This window comes from Malus domestica, chromosome 17 (assembly GCF_042453785.1).
Source record: "Malus domestica chromosome 17, GDT2T_hap1".
In the NCBI taxonomy this organism is placed as follows: Eukaryota; Viridiplantae; Streptophyta; class Magnoliopsida; order Rosales; family Rosaceae; genus Malus; species Malus domestica.
Window position 1 is genome coordinate 20,148,019 of NC_091677.1, and position 18,702 is coordinate 20,166,720.

General features: G+C 37.0%; 2 protein-coding genes across 12 annotated transcripts; one reads left to right on the forward strand and one right to left on the reverse strand.

The window, feature by feature from the left end:
- The first annotated feature begins 409 nt into the window (after positions 1 to 409).
- LOC114822777 (uncharacterized) lies at positions 410 to 7,566 on the forward strand. Of its 11 annotated transcripts, none has more exons than XM_029097922.2 (16): positions 410 to 718; positions 1,506 to 2,103; positions 2,532 to 2,661; positions 2,768 to 2,969; positions 3,196 to 3,282; positions 3,368 to 3,427; positions 3,525 to 3,626; positions 4,027 to 4,098; positions 4,278 to 4,333; positions 4,572 to 4,657; positions 5,399 to 5,489; positions 5,584 to 5,741; positions 5,859 to 5,950; positions 6,581 to 6,661; positions 6,843 to 6,916; positions 7,082 to 7,566. In XM_029097922.2, exons 2-16 carry the CDS (start codon positions 1,542 to 1,544, stop codon positions 7,155 to 7,157), a joined length of 1,929 nt encoding a protein of 642 aa, XP_028953755.1. In that variant the 5' UTR covers positions 410 to 718; positions 1,506 to 1,541; the 3' UTR covers positions 7,158 to 7,566. The 11 variants fall into 11 exon arrangements, with proteins under 11 accessions (XP_028953755.1, XP_028953752.1, XP_028953756.1 ...); XM_029097919.2 differs by having other exon boundaries at positions 415 to 718; positions 6,578 to 6,661; XM_029097923.2 differs by having other exon boundaries at positions 415 to 718; positions 3,525 to 3,611; positions 6,578 to 6,661.
- A 165-nt stretch (positions 7,567 to 7,731) lies between these two features.
- Positions 7,732 to 11,846, reverse strand: LOC114822778 (uncharacterized). Its single transcript, XM_070816613.1, has 11 exons — positions 11,706 to 11,846; positions 11,132 to 11,197; positions 10,937 to 11,004; positions 10,760 to 10,793; positions 10,509 to 10,578; positions 10,146 to 10,203; positions 9,854 to 9,982; positions 9,127 to 9,218; positions 8,494 to 8,578; positions 8,159 to 8,237; positions 7,732 to 8,019 (listed from the first exon to the last, which is right to left on the reverse strand). The coding sequence occupies exons 1-11, from the start codon at positions 11,710 to 11,712 to the stop codon at positions 7,937 to 7,939; spliced, it is 771 nt and encodes a 256-aa protein (XP_070672714.1). The 5' UTR covers positions 11,713 to 11,846; the 3' UTR covers positions 7,732 to 7,936.
- Positions 11,847 to 18,702: the final 6,856 nt, after the last annotated feature.

Genomic DNA, 18,702 nt, shown 5'->3' on the forward strand with positions numbered 1-18,702 from the left:
GTGCTTCTTTAGTTTAGTCTAGAATTTGAGGTTGTATTATTTGTATATGAACTTGTTGTTTTTCAGTTGATGGAGCTCTTAGAGTTCTCTCGATTTTTTACCCAGTGAAGGGTTTTTCGGGCACAAATATTCATGCGTGATTAAGTTATGCGTGAACCTTAACCAAAAAAAAAAAAAAAGTGAAAAGACAATTCTTTCTCATAAGTAATAATGTAATTTCCAATAAATCAAAATTTTCTGTTTTGTTTCTTTTATTACTCACATGTCAGACTATGCTATGATGACGTGAGATTGCACATAATTTTTTTTATTTTAAATAAATGATAGTATTTACACTAAAAGGTGAGAATTTAACTAAATCTTACAATAAATTTGCCTTAATAATATAACTCAATTTCATTTTTATCAAGAATCGAGTGTCTCAATTCTAAATAATGATTAATAAATTTTTTGTGTTAACGGGTAATTTAGACAACAAGACGATCTCTTTTTCTTTTGTGTTACTGTTCTACCATACAATCTCCCCTCTCTTCTTCTCGCTCAAGAATCTGATCGAACGACTATACAGACCCGTTCATCTCACTCTTTGCGTCGTCCTCATCGACAATTCCCGCGACCCTTTGTTCCAGCTTTGGAGAAGAACAACTGCTCAAAGACCCAACTTTGAAACTGCAACTTGATACGTTTCGAGTTCATCCTTTCGTCTTCTGCTCTCACGGTACTCCACGACGTTTTTCGTTTCTGGATTTTGGTCTTTGTTTAAAATTGAGAACTAACGTGTGGGTGTAGTTGAATTTTGAGAAATGAGTTGTGGGATGATTGGAAATGGATTTGGTTTGTGGGGTTTCTTGATTCCTATCTGAGAATGAGAATTCAAAGTTCATGTTTTTTTGTCTGTAATTTTGGATTTCTGGTGTATTTGGATGTGTTTTCAGCTTAATTGAATGATTAGTTACTTTACCTGGGTTTATAGAGTTTTTAAGGATAGCTGAGAAGATGATGTTGTGAATTGGTGCTTTGGTTCTTGTTGTTTTGGCTTCTAGGGAGTTAGAACTGTTATCTAAGTTATGCATATGCTTTGTTAGGCTCAGTGGACCAGATTTTTTCGTTTCTTTAGGGGGAACAAATCCTAAGTGGTATGAGCAACCAAGGGTTCAGCTAAACTAATTATGAAGTCTCGAGGGTTTCGTAATTCTACGTGCACTGATAGCCGTGGATTTTATGTGCCTTTGTACACTCTTGTATTGGTTATAATATAGTTACGATGTGTGAAAAATATAAATAGAAGATTTCATGCTATATGTTGATTCATACCTTATGAAATGTAAACCTCAACTTGGTGGCTACTAGTGTTGTAAGGTTTGCTACGTTCTAGGTTGTGAATGAATGGAGTTTATAATTTTTTTTGGTTATATTGTTGTGTGAAATTATTTTGTTTTCTAATTTATTCATTTAGACAATTGTAAAAAGGAGTTAATAAATCTCTCCGTGACAAGCGGATGCAGCAGGATTTTGGGTTTCAGTTAAGACTGTCATGCTGAATGTTGCTACCAGGAAGTGGAATAAGGATGAACTCCATGATGGATGATATGAACTTGATTCAGCAGGCACAGAGGCATCACTTAGTGGTTCGGGAGCTTGGGGAAGAGATTGATTTAGAAATTGGAGCTGGGGATGACGATCCTTCATTTGCTAACACCCCCCTTATTGTTGTTCCACCACGGGAACCTTCTGTTGAGGATCATGACGAGAGTAAGAATATGGTAATGGCTTCTCAACTCGCTAGTGATGATCAAGACATGTCAAAGGGACAACCAGTAAAAAGGAAGAAAAAGGTTGTGAAAAGATGGAGAGAGGAATGGGCTGATACCTACAAATGGGCTTATGTTGATGTCAAGGAAGGGACAGCTAGGATTTTTTGCTCTGTGTGTAGAGAGTATGGTAGGAAGCATAGAAGAAACCCCTATGGAAACGAGGGCAGCCGGAATATGCAGATGAGCGCACTTGAGGAACACAACAATAGTTTGCTTCACAAAGAGGCACTTCGCCTTCAAATGGCCTCCAAGGATAAGGTCGTTGCTGACAAACCCATTTATGTCAAAGGTTAGCACGTTCTGCTCAATTTTCTTTTAGTTTGCTTTGGAAGTTTCAAATAATGACCATCTGAATTCTGCATTAATTATTTGCAGAGTGTCTCCCAGGAAATTCTTTTCGTGAAGTTTCGTTATTGTTAATTTTCATGTTTATGAAAGTGGGCCTTGCGGTTAAGTTTGCATTTGGGATTTGTAATTTTTGAACTCGTTGCTGAATGAAAACTTTGGTTCAGTTGACTTATTTTTTGCGGTTCAGCATGCACATACCTAAATACTTCTTCTGGCATTAAATGGAGTTGTCAACATTAATTTGTTGATATTTGCACATTATTTACACCTTCATATGACTGAAAGAAATGAATTTTGAGTTTAAACTTTAATTTGTAAATATTTTTTCCCGTTTTGTTGATTTTTCTTTGGAATTACTCCTAAATGTAGCTCTTATGTCAAAAACGGCTGGATCGATTGTTGAAGCTGCACTGAAAAGGGATCCTCATGAGGTTGAGTTCATACAATCGGTGCATGAAGTGGTTCATGCTTTAGAAAGAGTGATTGCTAAAAATTCTCAGTGAGTTTCCTTCGGATGGTGTATTATTTTAGTCAAGCTGTTTAACAAAAACAAAGTCTTATTTCTGATTTCTGTAAAATTATTAAGTGGCTTTTTCTCTTTTCAGTTATGTAAACATCATGGAGCGCTTGCTAGAACCTGAGCGCACGCTTGTTTTTCGAGTTCCCTGGATGGATGATAGAGGTGAGACACATGTTAACCGAGGATTTCGAGTACAATTTAACCAGGCCTTGGGTCCATGTAGGGGTGGCTTCCGGTTTCATCCTTCTATGAACTTGAGCATTGCCAAGTTTCTTGGATTTGAACAGGTATTAGTTGTTTTCTTGAGTTCTTCTGAGTTGACTTGTCTTCTTTAGGTTGGGTCAAACTTTTTCCAAATCTTTTTCTTCCCATACCTCTGTTGATTTGTGTATTCTAGTGATTGGTGCTCATAAGAACACCAAGCTAAATACTAGTGGCGAGGTTAAACCCTTCAGATTGGAAGTGACTAAGTCTTGTGACGACTTTGCATTGTGCTATTTACCTTATGTACAGACTTTAAAGAATGCCTTGTCACCATACAAAATTGGAGGGGCAGCGGGAGGTAGTGATTTTGATCCAAAGGGAAAAAGTGATAATGAGGTAAAAGTTTTCAATTTGTTATATGTTGTTATTCGTCATTTTTAGCCTCCTCAGAAGTTGTGAATGATTGTTTCTAAAATGGCAGGTTATGCGTTTTTGCCAAAGTTTTATGAATGAAATTTATCGTTATTTGGGTGTTGACAAGGTAACTTCAGGAAGATTACATTCCATAAATAATATTTTTCTCCATATGGAATTTCGGTGTTGTATGCATGTCTGGTTTAATGCTGTATACACTTTAGGACCTTCCTTCAGAGGAGATGGGTGTTGGTACTCGAGAAATGGGATACCTTTTTGGACAATATAGACGTCTAACTGGTCACTTTCAGGTACCAGAAACACCGGTAACAAACTATTTCTGAATTTATCTTCTTACCTTTTGTGATGTAATTTAGTATCTAGATGCCATTGATGACATTGCTTTTTCTAAATCTGATGTAGGACCATAGGGTTATGGAAATTCGGAAAATAGTAATTAAATAAACAATCCTATTGTTCTTTTCTATCCTGACAAAGACTATTACTCCTTTCTATCCTGACAAAGTCTATTGTTCGTTTCTATCCGTATGAAAGTTAAGATTATGCTTATCTTTTTATCATGGGAAGATAATTAAGTGATATGTCTTTATCTATTTAGTGTTCTTTTCTATCTGTACAAAAGTAAAGTTTCTGCTTAAGTGTTTCTCATGGGAAGAAACTTAAGTAATGTCTTTATGTTTTTATATGCATGCCTTACTTATGCAGGGAAGTTTTACAGGGCCAAGGATATTTTGGTCTGGCTCTAGCCTTCGAACTGAAGCTACCGGATATGGACTGGTAACTAATATCACAACTTTCCCTTGCTCGTGTTTAGGCTTTCTCTTTTTCTTTTTCAATTTTTGATTTTTTGGTGACAACTTACTAGATATGTCTATTTTTTGTGGGTATTATAAGCTCCCTATGTAATTTTCCTCTTCATTTCCGATGATGTGAACAAAGTTCCCATGCTTCTCCAGGTTTTCTTTGCACAACTCCTACTTGCAGACCTCAATAAAGATTTCAAAGGATTAAGGTACCTTTTACCAAACTTTCAGAAGTTTTAAAATTTTCACGAAACACCATAGGATATTGACATAAACAGCACATGGGAGTTCTTTCTGTTTATGTAGCCTTTTGAAGAATCCAATCCTGTTCAACATATCTTTGAATTTTTGTATACATATCTATGTATTTGTGTCCACAAGAGAGAATGTATAATTTGTGATTGCTTAAAGGTTATTTTGAAGATGTCTTTATAAATTTCCCTCCAGGTGTGTTGTAAGTGGTTCTGGAAAGATTGCATTGCATGTCCTGGAGAAGCTTATTGCATATGGCGCGATTCCGATTACAGTTTCCGGTATTTTCTTATAACAAGTATTTTTGGAGCTACTTGAATGATGTCTTTTGATGGAAATTTTTAGTAATATACATATCTGGTATGAATGTTTGACATGAAAAAATTTCCATTTGTCATACCAGTCATGTGTAGTAACTACTTGAACTCTGACATGATTTACTTGCTAAGAATGTTTAAATTTTAAATGTTTGACGTGATCATAGTGATGAATGATCTGGAGAACAATCATATTGTCAACAATGTTCCTAGCACTTCTTCATCCAAAAGATTATAAAAACAATGAACTTAGCACTTAAGTTAAAACCAGTGTGTGCTAGGAGTCAGTTTGTTTGTATCTTCTGTGGCCTTGAATGGTTTTGTATCTTGGGTTGTAAAGATGATATGTTAACATCTGTGGCTGTATTTGGATCGAAATAACAAAATGAATTAGTTTTCTGATTGCATCTGAAGAAAGAGAAAATATATGAAGAGCGAGAGTACTTGTCCTGTGAATGTGGTGTTAAATTCTTTTTCCCCCCACAATTATTATATGCGGAAATATTGGCTATTTCATATTCTAGTTCCATGCTTTATTTAGATTACCTAGGGCTTTGTGTCAGGAAGTTAGGATTTTCGAAGTTGTAAACATTTAGAGTGAATTTTCCCAAAAAAAAAAAAAAAAAAAAACATTTAGAGTGAATAAGACTGGTTATTGACATTTAATAACACACATGGCTTTTATCTGCAATTTATTGCATATAGACTCGAAGGGTTATTTGGTGGATGATGAAGGATTTGATTACATGAAAATATCATTTTTGAGGGAGATCAAAGCTCAACAGAGAAGTTTGAGGTCTGTGTTTCTTGTCATCTGTTTTGCATCTGTTTATCAAATCGCTTGGTATAGTTACCTTCAGGGGTTCATTGGTTTTACATCTCATCTGCAGAGACTATTCAAAGACTTATGCTCGATCTAAGTATTACGATGAAGCTAAACCTTGGACTGAAAGGTGTGATGTTGTGTTTCCTTGTGCTACCCAGAACGAAATTGATCAGACTGATGCCATTAATCTGGTTAATTCAGGATGTCGTATACTAGTAGAAGGTATTGATTACTGGTAACAACTGGCATAGTCTTTTTTTAATTTTTTTCATTTGTTTTCATAATCATTAACGTTAGCCCTGTAACACCTATTATTTGTTGTTCTTTTCTTGTATCTAGGTTCAAACATGCCTTGTTCACCTGATGCTGTTGATATTCTGAGAAAAGCTAATGTTTTAATCGCTCCTGCAGTGGCAGCTGGTTCTGGTGGAGTATGTGCTTGAATGATGCTATTATGAACTTTATACGTATCATGTTTTTATTTAGTCCAAAATGTTTTTGTTTGGTCCAAATTTATGCCAAGTTCAAGCCAAGCTTGTCTGTTTATGAAAATATGGAATTCTTCGGTCCAGACTCCAAAGAAAAAGGGAATTCAGTAGTACTAGCGCATGAGATCATTCAACATCAAAGTTTCTGTTAAGAATATAAGAATCTCACATCGAGTATTCTAATCCATCTCTCTCGATAATGAAATCAGGAAGCTCTCATTTATCCTTTTACACATGGCATCAGAGGGGGCTGTTCATCCATGCGTTAGGTTCAGTCATTCATGCTCAGCATCACCCAATATAACTTATTCACATTTTTGGCCTTGTGAATGGGTGCATTAAATACAAAAATATCACGTCGGGTATTCTAAGCTTGCTTCTAATATATGAAAATATGGGCCTCCAGTTATTGCCAATTGGTTTTGGGCTCAATACTTCAATTTTAGCATGCTTGAAAATTCTACGAAGTGACATTTGGGAATTAAAATTTAATTATTTTTGTCAGTATGGCTTCTGATTATCTTCTTCTTTTCCTTAAATTTATGTTCTCCCCTTGTTGATTAATGGTAGCAGGTGGTTGCTGGAGAATTTGAATTGAACCATGAGTGTAATTCAGTGAACTGGTCCCCCGAGGACTTTGAATCCAAATTACAGGTGACGCTGTGTATATTTTATCTTGCTGGTATAAATGTTAACAGTAAGTAGTTGTAGGAGTTTTTAAATACGAAACTTTCATCATTGGAAGCTGAGAGGAATGTAAAGTTTGCTCTCGAAGGTTTGACCTGGTATGTTTTTGTTTTTCTGTATGATTTCTGATTTGCATCGTAACTCTCAGGAATCAATGAAACAGACTTACCAGAGAACCCTCAAAGCTGCGGCTGACTTTGGTTACCAGAAAGAAAGTCCTGAGTAAGTGCTTTATCGTATTGATGCTTGCCTACTCTTTTCCTCTTGAATCTTTGAAGAAAGTAGATAGCTTCTGTTGTTGTTGTGACTTTTGCGCTGGCTATGTAAAAGTTGCGTACTGTTAACGTTAAACACTCCAAGAAGCAATTTTTCTTACATGCTTGACAGGTCTTTGGTCCACGGAGCCATCATTTCTGCTTTTCTGACTATTGCTCAAGCCATGACTGATCAAGGATGTGTATAGAGCAGAAGAATATTGTACAATTACTCCCATGTTCCTCAAAGCTGATCGGTGTCATGAAGAATGAAAAATTCTCAGAGGTGCGCATACAGTAGATCCTTATTGGCTTTACCGTGCCGATTTCAAGATCAAGGTGGTATTTCAGATATACAAGGTTCCATTGTAACATAAAAATGTGTAATGTTGAAATAGCCGTGACTCGGAAAGAGCGAGGACAAATTATAATCGGCGGAGTGCAAGTGAAAATTGTCTAGTAGGTGAGTGGGATGGGGTAGGAAGGGCGTCAAATGTTTCATAGCAGGAAGCACTTGTGGATTGACTCGGCTGAGATTTCATCAAGTATTTATTGCCTGTCTTGTGGAATATTTGGATACTGAACTGAAGTTGGAAATAAAATTGGCATATTTATCGATTTGCCCCCCAACACTTATATAGAGTTGTCAATTTTCCGTGAACTTTAAATTTAGCCAATTTCCCCCCCTAAGTATTGAGCTTCAGAAAGTATGACCGAAATATCACTATCAAAATTCATCCAAATTGTGAGTAACGAGTATTCGAACAAATGTAAAACCACAAGTTTACCAACCGTGAAGCAGTTATTTTATATTTTGCAACATCATATCTTCTCCCTCGGCTCTCTACAAAGAAAATCATAGTCATAAAACCTACAATCTCCTCTTTGTCCTCGACGCCTAAAGTAAAGCATGAAATACATATGAAGACAGCCAAAACTAGGCACATTGTTCATCAGATGATGCGCTCTCATTCTGTTGTTTTTAGATCTAGTTATTGACCCTCTTCGAAGAGTGAGTTGATGAGTCCGACTTCTCAGCCAAATAGTGTTCCAGCATATCATCTTCGTCATCTGCCATTAACCACAAGACAAGATGATTTCTTCATCAGATTGTGAACACAAAGGATTCCTTCACAACAAAATTCAGTGATTCGACTGATTTTGGTCTCATCAACATAAGACTACATGTGCTATAAGGAGAGTGAATCACCTTCAAAATCATCAGAATCGAAGTCAATCTCGTCCTCATCCTCTTCATCGGACCCTTCAGAGGCTGGAGCTGCACCTTTCTATGGTGTGAGGAAAAGTCACTCGTATTACTTTTTATTCTTTGAAACTAAGCCATTATATGTTCCAACAATAAAATCCTCACATGTAATAACCCAAAACCTCCCCTCGTATTAACCCTAAATAATATACCATGAAACTAACTCAACCATCAAATCAGACCAGTAACGCATTAGTTTAGTTTTCGCTGTATTTACTTGTTTTTGGGAAAACTGAACAATGTAAGATGTAGGTAAAGTTTAGGGTAAAATAAATTACCACAGCATGTCTTCCGGTTTCAAACCACTGTCTACCTGTGAGCCTCTTTTCCTTGGGTGCTGAAAGTGCAGCGTCAGGCATTAACCTTGGAAATTAATCACCATTCGTCAGAAATGAAAATAAAGACTTCAAGCAGAAATATATGATGATCTACTATTGGGAAATTGTTAACTTTCAAGAAGGATTCCTTGGAATTTATATATTTCTTTTTGAACGGAAAGTCTTGGTTAAGGGGCTAATGAACCGTCGCAGCTTCTTTTTTCCTTCTTTTCTCATACCAAACTTTTTTAGTATGATTTGAACCTACAACTAAACCTAACCATCCCACCGCATAACCTGCTAAACAAAGACCTGGCTCTTGTATATGTCTCTTCTCTCTCTAATGTCATGTCTATCATGTACAACATAATGTCCTAAAGTACATGTAGAAATGAATTCCGCATCTCATGCCTCTCCAGCATAATTAGATCTTTCTTCCCAAAATGTAGAACTTTTTGGTGAAAAGATATCAGAAACAAAAACATCTGTACGAACCGATATTAGTGATCCCCACTTTCACATGCTTTATAATGACAAAATTACTGAGAGTTAACGAAGAAAACCTTATTGAAATTATACAACGATAATACTTACTTGGCTCGTTCCAGGGCCAACTCTGCTTCAAACATCTCTCTCCATGCCAGAAATGTTTCAACTGTAACTGGTTCTCCATGTGGTATGATTACCTAAAACAGGAAGGAGCAGGAAAGTAAGAAGCAGCTCCTGGAGACAATCTTTTTCAGGTGAACAATCCTTACCAGAGATGCAAACATGCAACTTTGAATGAAAAAAGTAAATCCCATCGGAAAGTGTGAAGCTGATTATGCATTTTTTCACTAATATTCACAACCAACTGCATCAAATTCACGCCGAAAATTGCAAGATGCAGAAGAGAAAAGATGGACACCCTTTGAAAAAGTATGGTTAATCTTCTAGAAGCTTCACCTTTCCAGATACACTACTCATCCAGACCAAGGAGAAAGAAAGAGGGTCTCTTAGAGAGAATAGCTAGCAGTTCTATTGACAACCCCAATGATTTCATGACTTAACTTCTTCCAGCTATCTTTAGACATGTAAAAGCCTCAGCAAGACTTAAATACATACAAGCGACACCGACACCGGAGTGTGAATAACTAACTAGCACATTGTACATTCAACTATCTCCCAAGGACATTGAGTCAAACAGGTTTGCAAGGTTTTGGGATCTTGAATGTATAGTTTTCAAGGAATAGTAGGACGTAAACTCCATTTATTCTTAGAGACTAAGAAAGAAAATAGCCACAAGATGATTAGATATGAAGACGTAGGACAAAAGGCATACATCATCCTTTGCTGCTTCTTCTGCTTCAGCATCCTCAAGACTAGTGTCTTGACAATATTGTTCAGAAAGCCATTCCTTGGCTGATGTAACTAGTGTGTAGATCATAGCCATACCAAGGTTTTCAGATGCCTGTAAAAATATAGATATTGAATCAAAGTCTGCAAATCAGATAACTTCACATCATCTATAGGACAGATAAAAAATATGCTCACTAATCTTTACATGTATTAGGACAGATAAAAAACGACACAACAAAAAGCTGCATAGAGAATTAAAGAGTACCCAAAATTACCTCTTGCAGAAGCTTTTCTTTCAAAATTCTTAGATGTTCTCCTTGTATACCGCGTAAACTAGAGGGAAAAAAATCAACCATTAGAATAGTTCCTCATAAAGCATCATGCATCCGCACTTCTGACTTTCCCACAGCCTTACTTAATAACACAATACCGACGGAACAGTTATATCTGAACAATAATATTTTTTCTCAAACTTCTTTCTTTTCTTTTTAGTAGTATTTATATATGCAGTTACAAGAAGGTACTAAGTAGAACTTGTATTTGCTTTGTCCAGAAGAAAAAGGGCAATGAAAATGATCAAGTTCTTTCCATCATTACGAACAATGAAGAGTGGAGAATAGCACGATTTTGTGCCATACCTATTCAAATTCAAAAGTGGAGGTTCATCTGGGTATCTTTCTGTGTGTGAGAAAATCAAAGCCAGCTGAACTGAAACAGAAGTTTCCAAAACAGCTTATGTCCAAATGAAATGTAAAAGATACAAAATACAAAAAGTCAAAAAAGAAGAACTCCTGAACATTTCTAGATAAAAAAAATCAAGTTGGTTATCCAACTAAGAAGTAACACAAGGGCATCATTCAAGACATCGTATAATGCAAAAAGAAAATACCTGGATTGGTTGTTAATTCATCTGCTTCATCATCCTGTTGAAAAGAAAGAAAAGAAATACACATAAGGAAAACCTGAACATATGTCTAGTGAAGACGGAAACGTTCTCGGCTTGACATGAGGCTGTTATAACAATTATGCCAGTAGAATGCAAACAGCAAGAGAAGGAGATACCTACCACTGGAGATACTTTTATTTGAAAACACCTCTTGGAAGTATTTAACCCGCTCTCACCCGAATGTATTTCTGGCATATCGAAAACAACAGTAAAGAACATTCCTATTAATTTCACTACTTGTGATAATAAAAAATGAAAACAGATAACAAATTTTATAACAAATGTTGGTCTGCAGAAGCACCACATAGCAGATACCTTTGAAGTCATCCGCAAGTATTGCTTCCAACGCTTCAATTTCCATCTCCTGCTCTTGTATATAGTCTGTAAACATAGTAGTAAAACACACAGTTAAGCATAGTAGTAAAACACACAGTTAAGTAAATTCCATAGCTTGAAACATAATTTAGTAAAATTTCATAGCCTTCTGCTAAAAATCACACATTTCGATCAAATCCCATATCCTGAAAACCTCAACAAAAAAAAAAATTATATCAACAAAATCCCATTTATTATAACAACAAATTATGCAATTGGAGTTTCTGGGTAACTTTAAATTCCACAAAAAGCAATTTAAAATACCAAAATACCAAAATCAGTGACAAACTACAAAACCAACATAAAAAAATCGAAAACTTCAAAATTCTATTTAAAATACATTCTTCAATAGAAATTCAATGCTACAAACCCAACATTAAAAAAAATTAAGAATATACAGCTTCATTGGGCGGCTAAAAGTTATACAATTAACTTAAATCGCGACCTTTTAGTTCATCAAATCGATAAAGAAACAAAATTTACAACAAAAAATAGTGTAATTAGCATCAATTACCCGTCATGATTTCGAAATTCTTCTCTGATTTCGACTCTTCTCGCTACTCAGAGCCGAGGTGTCTCCGTACCAAATCCGCTACACTCTACGAGCAGAAGAAAACCTAAGGCCCCTGAAACGCTGCGTTTTGTTCTTCTTATTTCGTTATCTATTATTTCGATTTATACAATTTATTATTCATTTATGTATTTATTTATTTTTTTAACGAACGATATTATCTAATCTAATAGGAAGAGAGTTAGCGGTAGGTGCAACTCGGGCGGGTTGAAAGGTCAACCCAATCATAATCCAACTTTTACAATTCGGATTCGAGTTCGGGTTGGGTTTCATTCAGGTTCATTTGAGCTCGGGTTTAATTATGTTAGGCTTTGCTTGGGTTGGGTTCGGATTGCCAAACTTTTTCAATTTAATCTTGTAACAACTTAGTTTCTAAGAATTCCTAAAAAAATTAAGCTAAGTAACATCAAAGCTAGCTAACTTTAATTTCATAAATCAATCTACAATAAAATTTTAGGATTTAGAGATTATGAATATGAGCTGATTAATCAAAATCTCTTATCTCCTAAAAGCTTAAGTAATTATAAAGGGTAATTTACTATAAAAAAAAAATATTAGAAAGGGCATTGGTTTTTGGACTTGGCTCACTTGGGTATAGTATAAACATTAATTGATATATGTTACAATCTGGTTAGATTGGGTTTGGTTAGTCGATTACGTTGGGTTAGGGATGGATGGGTGAATGATCAATCCAACTCAACCTAATCAATGAATGGGTTGAAATTGGGTTGGGTTGGGTTTGGGTGTCACATCCCACCCATGCCTTTAGCACATCCCGAGCTCGACTCTGTTGTAGCACGATATTGTCCGCTTTAGGCCCCAGCCACGCCCTCATAATTTTGTTTCTAGGAACTCATACGAGAACTTCTCAGTGGATCACCCATCCTAGGAATGCTCTAACCTCTTTCTTGCTTAACTTCGGAGTTTCTACGGAACCCGAAGCCAGTGAGCTCCCAAAAAGTATTGTGCTAGGTAGAGATGAGAATATACATATAAGGCTTACAGGATCCTCACCTTTAGGCAATGTGGCATCTTACAATCGACCCCCCTTAGGGGCCCGACGTCCTCATTGGCACACTTCTGGCCAGAGATTGGCTCTGATACCAAGTCACATCCTGGCCCGGGCCCCCACCACATTCTGGGCTCGACTCTGCCGTACCACGATATTGTCCGCTTTGGGCCGACCACACCCTCACGGTTTTGTTTCTGGGAACTCACACGAGAACTTCCCAGAGGGTCACCCGAAGCCAGTGAGCTCCCAAAAGGCATTGTGCTAGGTAGAGATGAGAATATACATATAAGGCTTACAGGATCCTCACCTCTAGGCAATGTGGGATCTTACAATCCACCCCCCTTAGGGGCCCGACGTCCTCGTTGGCACACTTCCGGCCAGAGATTGGCTCTGATACCAAGTCACATCCCGGCCCGGACCCCACCACATTCTGGGCTCGACTCTGCCGTAGTACGATATTGTCCGCTTTGGGCCCGGCCACACCCTTACGCTTTTGTTTCTGGGAACTCACACGAGAACTTCCCAGTGGGTCACCCATCATGGGAATGCTCTGGCCTCTTTCTCGCTTAACTTCGAAGTTCCTTCGGAACCCGAAACTAGTGAGCTCCTAAAAGACTTGTGCTAGATAGAGATGAGAATATATATATAAAGCTTATAGGATCCTCACCCTTGGGCGATGTGGGATCTTACATCGGGCGGATTATAACCAAAAAAAAAAAAAAAACTCACTTGTTTGGGTTTAAAGTCAGGTTGGACATGAGCGGGTTCGGATTAGCCCAACCCAAGTTACACCCCTAGTTGGCAGATGTTGTCGATAATCTAACATAAGACTTCTTCACTTGTAATAACCTCGTACTTATAAATGAAGAGAAATATCATTAGACTTAGCATTACAGCCTAATGATATTTTTATTCACTTTTCACTTGTAAGTGAGGTTTTAGGTTTGATTCTCGCCGAATGATGAAATGTGGTGGGGCCCCGACATGCATAAGAAACAAGTGTAGGGATTTTAACATATGCATGTCCGTGTAGAATCTAAACCACTTCTTCTCACGAGTTGTGTTTTTTCATGTGCTGCTTTGCTCCCACCAAAAGCTGCAAAACGGGTCGGTGCCTCGAGTCTTTAGTTTCACTTCACTACACTTTTAGGGGTATTTCTAAAATATAATTTGAGATATTTCACTACAAAACATTTATTTCAAGAATATAATTTGTAGATTAAAATAGTGGATATTATCTTCCAAAACAAATTATAATATGTCGATTAAAATAATTAAGAATATCTCCACAAAAAAAAAATATAATCGTTTTGTGTAAAAGAACATATAAATAATTAAATATTTCACAAATAGGTATGCAAATATTCGTAAAAATGGAAAGATTTATGATAAGATTAGTCGTGAATGAGCACAAGCGATTTCTGACAGTTGATGAAAATGTGGTGTCCAATTACGAGTTTTATACACATTTACAATTCAAAGCTCAAGTAATTGATTTCATCGTGACTTAACACTAATAAGGTATATTAATAATCGAACGAAAATGATTTTTGGTTTATATGTTCTTTTATAGGAATGAGTGGATGAAACTTGAATAAGTAACATGTGTTGCAAAAGCCAGTAATACCTTATTAATTACTTACAACTTAGGGTTTTAACTCTTCTGATATCTTTCATCATTGTAGATGAATATTGGACAAGAAATTAAAAATTGAGGTTTCACATCATGAGATCGCAACAGTCGTAGTGGGCTATTAATTACTAGCAACTTAGAACTTTAACACTTCTAATATCATTCATCAATATAAATGAATCCTGAACAAGAACTTAAAAATTGAGGTTTCATATCAAGAGATTGCAAGAGTCGGTAGTGCCTATTAATTATTGACAGCTTTAAGCTTTAATGCTTATAACATCATTTAGATTTAAATAGAATCTCATGTGCTACATTCTCATATTATAAAAATGAAAGCTTTTGCTACACATGTTTTGCTATTATTAGAAACAAATACAATATAGCATCTTTATTAGTAAAATATCGACTTACGTGATCAACGACTCAAATTAACAATGTGGAAAGACAGTTGATGAAAATGTGGTGTCCAATTATAGGCTTCATACACATTTATAATTCAGAGCTCAAGCAACTGACTTCATCGTGACTTAACACTAAATAGATATATTAATAGTCGAACGACAACGAGTTTTGGTTTATATGTTCTTTTATAGGAGATGTATTTGTTGATTTGCCTCCTGAACTTGTATGGAGCTGTCAATTTCCCCCTGAACTTTAATTTTAGCCCATTACCCCCTTGAACTTTTTTAACTAGCCAATTTCTCGCTTGAACTTTAATTTTAGCCGATTACCACTAAACTTTAATTTTAGCCAATAGCCAAATCTCCCCCTGGTGTTAGATTTTAAAAACTTTTATTCAATTTTTCGTCCTTTTTGCCCTTATATGTTGTCATGTGTTGTTTTCGTGATCAAGATGAATGAAATTTTTTAAAATCTAACACCAGGGTGAAATTGGTTATTTATAAAATTTTAGGGGGTTAATCGGTTAAAATTAAGGCTCAAGGAGGAAATTGGATAATTTAAAATTTTCAAGGTAGTAATCGGCTAAAATTAAAGTTTAAAGGGGGAAATTGGTAGCTCCATACAAGTTCAAGGGGTAAATCGATCGACAAATATGCATGTATAGGAATAAGTGGATGAAACTTGAATGAGTAACATGCGTTACAAGAGCCAGTAATGCCCTATTAATTACTTACAACTTAGGATTTTAACGCTTCTTATATCTTCCATCATTATAGATGAATTTTGAATGAGAAATTAAAAATGAAGTTGAAAATTAAGGTTTCATATCATGAGATCGCAAGAGTTGGTAGTGGGCTATTAATTACTAGCAACTTAGAACTTTAATGCTTCTAATATCATTCATCACCATAAATGAATCTTGAACGGGAACTTGGAAATTAAGGTGTATAATGAGATCACAAGAGTCGGTAGTGCCTATTAATTACTGACAGTTGTAAGCTTTAACTTCTAACATCATTTATATTTAAATAGAATCTCACGTGCTACAATCTCAGACTATCTATGTTGATGCACAAAATCAGTGAGGACTTTGGTACAACAAAAAGTGTTAAGTTTGTGACCTTCGCTAGATTGCTCCGGTCACTAGTGTGGATAAGTATGTAAATGGATAGAGACAGGGAAGCAAACACAAGATGTACGTGGTTCACCCAAATTAGCTATGTCCACGGAGTAAAGGATTTCTAATTAATTGTGAAGGGTTTACACAAGTACATAGGTTCAAGCTCTCATTTTGTGAGTACTAGTGAATGATTTAGTACAAATGACATTAGGAAATATTGTGAGAGAATGATCTATATTTATAGAAGAGAGTTTCTAGTTTCATTTTGACATTGACACGTGTCGTGTTGTAATTGGCTTCTGATGTTGACATATGTTGCACTATGATTGGCTTCTGATGTCGACACGTTTTGCGCTGTGATTGGCCTCCTGGTTGGAGGGAAACTCTTCTGGGTCCTTGATGGTATAACGTTAATCGGTGCTCAGTGGTTTCAGGATTGGTCAAGTATGGTACAAACAGTGCTCCCCTAAGTTCTCGAGTGAGGGAAACTCCTCGGTTTGGGACTTGCAAGATTCAAGCCATTGAGTAATCACGAAACTTCTAAGTACCGAAGTGTGGTATCATTTTCACTTGCCTTATCTGTCTTATACGTAGATGTGGCATCTTCTCTGGAAGTACTTTTCCTCCATCCAGAGGTGGTATCTTTAACCGATGAAGATGCACAAGGTAATGTATCAATTTCACTTCAAGCTTACTTGTAGTTTCGGGCTTGGTCAAGTGCGATACAAAACCCTATAGTAGGAGTCCCCAAAGTCGTCGAGCTAGGAGATTTGCCGAAAGAGGTAACAGACAAGGTAAGTAATCAGACTTCCAAGTAAACAACCTGGATCGGAGGTTTGACTTCGGCTTCCGATTGATTGTTCTCATTTTCCTTGTGTTGTAAACAGCAACAAGGATAAGGAGAAGCAAATGGAGAAGAGATGATATGAGATACTTTTGTTTTTGAAGAAGTAACTTTCCACAGGCTTATTCTTGAACTGGGTTAGAGGGTTTTCTAGTTTCCTCCAGAGTATAAGGCCGACTCAAGAATTTGAGGGTCAAAATAAGTCCATCAAATCAAGAGTACGTTCGACCTTGATGATATGGGATACTTTTGTTGTTGACGAAGTAATAAATGAATCGGCATGTGTTCTGTTACGCTTGTCTCCACATGCTTCCTTGTATCCTTTTCATTTGCCCTATATGTTCCTCAGACATATGTGGTATCTTTTCTAGAAGCATAAGATGTTGAAGATGAGTACTCGAGAGCAATGCCAGGTAAGTAATCAGGCAAGGGGTTCCAAGCAGTCAATTCCTGACTGGAAGCTTGATTCCAAGTGCTGACTGATTGCTCTCTTTCTCCTTGTCTTGCAGGTAAGAACAAAGGAAAAGGAAAAGACAGGGAAAAATCATAATATGTGATACTCTTGCTTTTGACCCTGGTGATATGAGATACTCTTGCTCTGGTGTGGCTAGTTTGCATAGGTATTATTGGGGGGAAGAAAGCTGAGTATTTCGAGAGGCTTCGTTGGGAATGCCCTTTCAGATATGAGGAAGGGTTGAGCATTTTTGTAGGTCTGCCTGTCGATAGAGGATGAAGGTCGACATATATAGGAGTCTCCCCAACAACAAGTAGTAATGCTATTCCTTTACCCTTCTTGGTCATAGCAATGTAGTGGGAGCTGCAAGCTTTACCTGTTTTAACTTTGTCAGAGCACTTTGAAAAAGTGGTACGTGGTATCTGGAAAGCTAATATTGCATGTGAAGATTGCAGACAAGCTTTATCCAAGGAAATCTGGCTCTAGAAGTTCGGAGAGCGATGCCTCTTCGATTTTCGAACAAGCAATCCTGTTGGGGATCTGGCTCTCGAGATTCGGAGAACGGTGCCTCTTCAATTTTTGAGAAAACAATCCTGTTGAGAGTCTGGCTCTTGAGATTCGGAGAGCGGTGCCTCTTCGATTTTTGAGAAAGTAATCCTGTTGAGAGTCTGGCTTTCGAGATTCGGAGGACGGTGTGTCTTCGATTTTTGAGCAAGTAATAATGCTATTCCTTTACCCTTCTTGATCATAGCAATATAGTGGGAGCTGCAAGCTTCACATGTTTTAACTTTGTCAGAACGCTTTGAAAAAGTGGTCTATGGTATCTGGAAAGCTGATGTTGCATGTGAAGATTGCAGATAAGCTTTATCCAAGGAAATCTGGCTCTCGAAGTTCGGAGAGCGGTGCCTCTTCGGTTTTCGAACAAGCAATCCTGTCGGGGATCTGGCTCTCGAGATTCAGAGAACGGTGCTTCTTCGATTTTTGAGAAAGCAATCCTGTTGGGAGTCTGACTCTTGAGATTCGGAGAGCAGTGTCTTTTCGATTTTTGAGAAAGTAATCCTGTTAGGAGTCTGGCTCTCGAGATTCGGAGAGTGGTGCCTCTTCGATTTTTGAGCAAGCAATCTTGTTGGGAGTGTTTTCTCGAATGTGAGTAAAGGTTGGGCATTTTTGCCAGTCTGCCTTGCCACGGAGCATAGAGGTTGACACACATTGGGACTTTCTAGTTATCAAGCAGTGGTGCTGTTTCTTTACCCTTGTGGGTAATAGTAGGGTAGCTGGATCTTCAAAATTTATGTGTCTAAACTTTGTCAAAGATCTTTGGCAAAGTTATCTATGGTACCCGAAGAGCTGATGTTGCGTGTGGAAAGTGATGCCTCTTCGAAATTCGGAGACTGGTGCCTCTTCGATTTTTGAACTAACGACCCTGTTGCCCTTTCTTTTATAAGGGCACCAATTATGTGCAAGAAGTACAT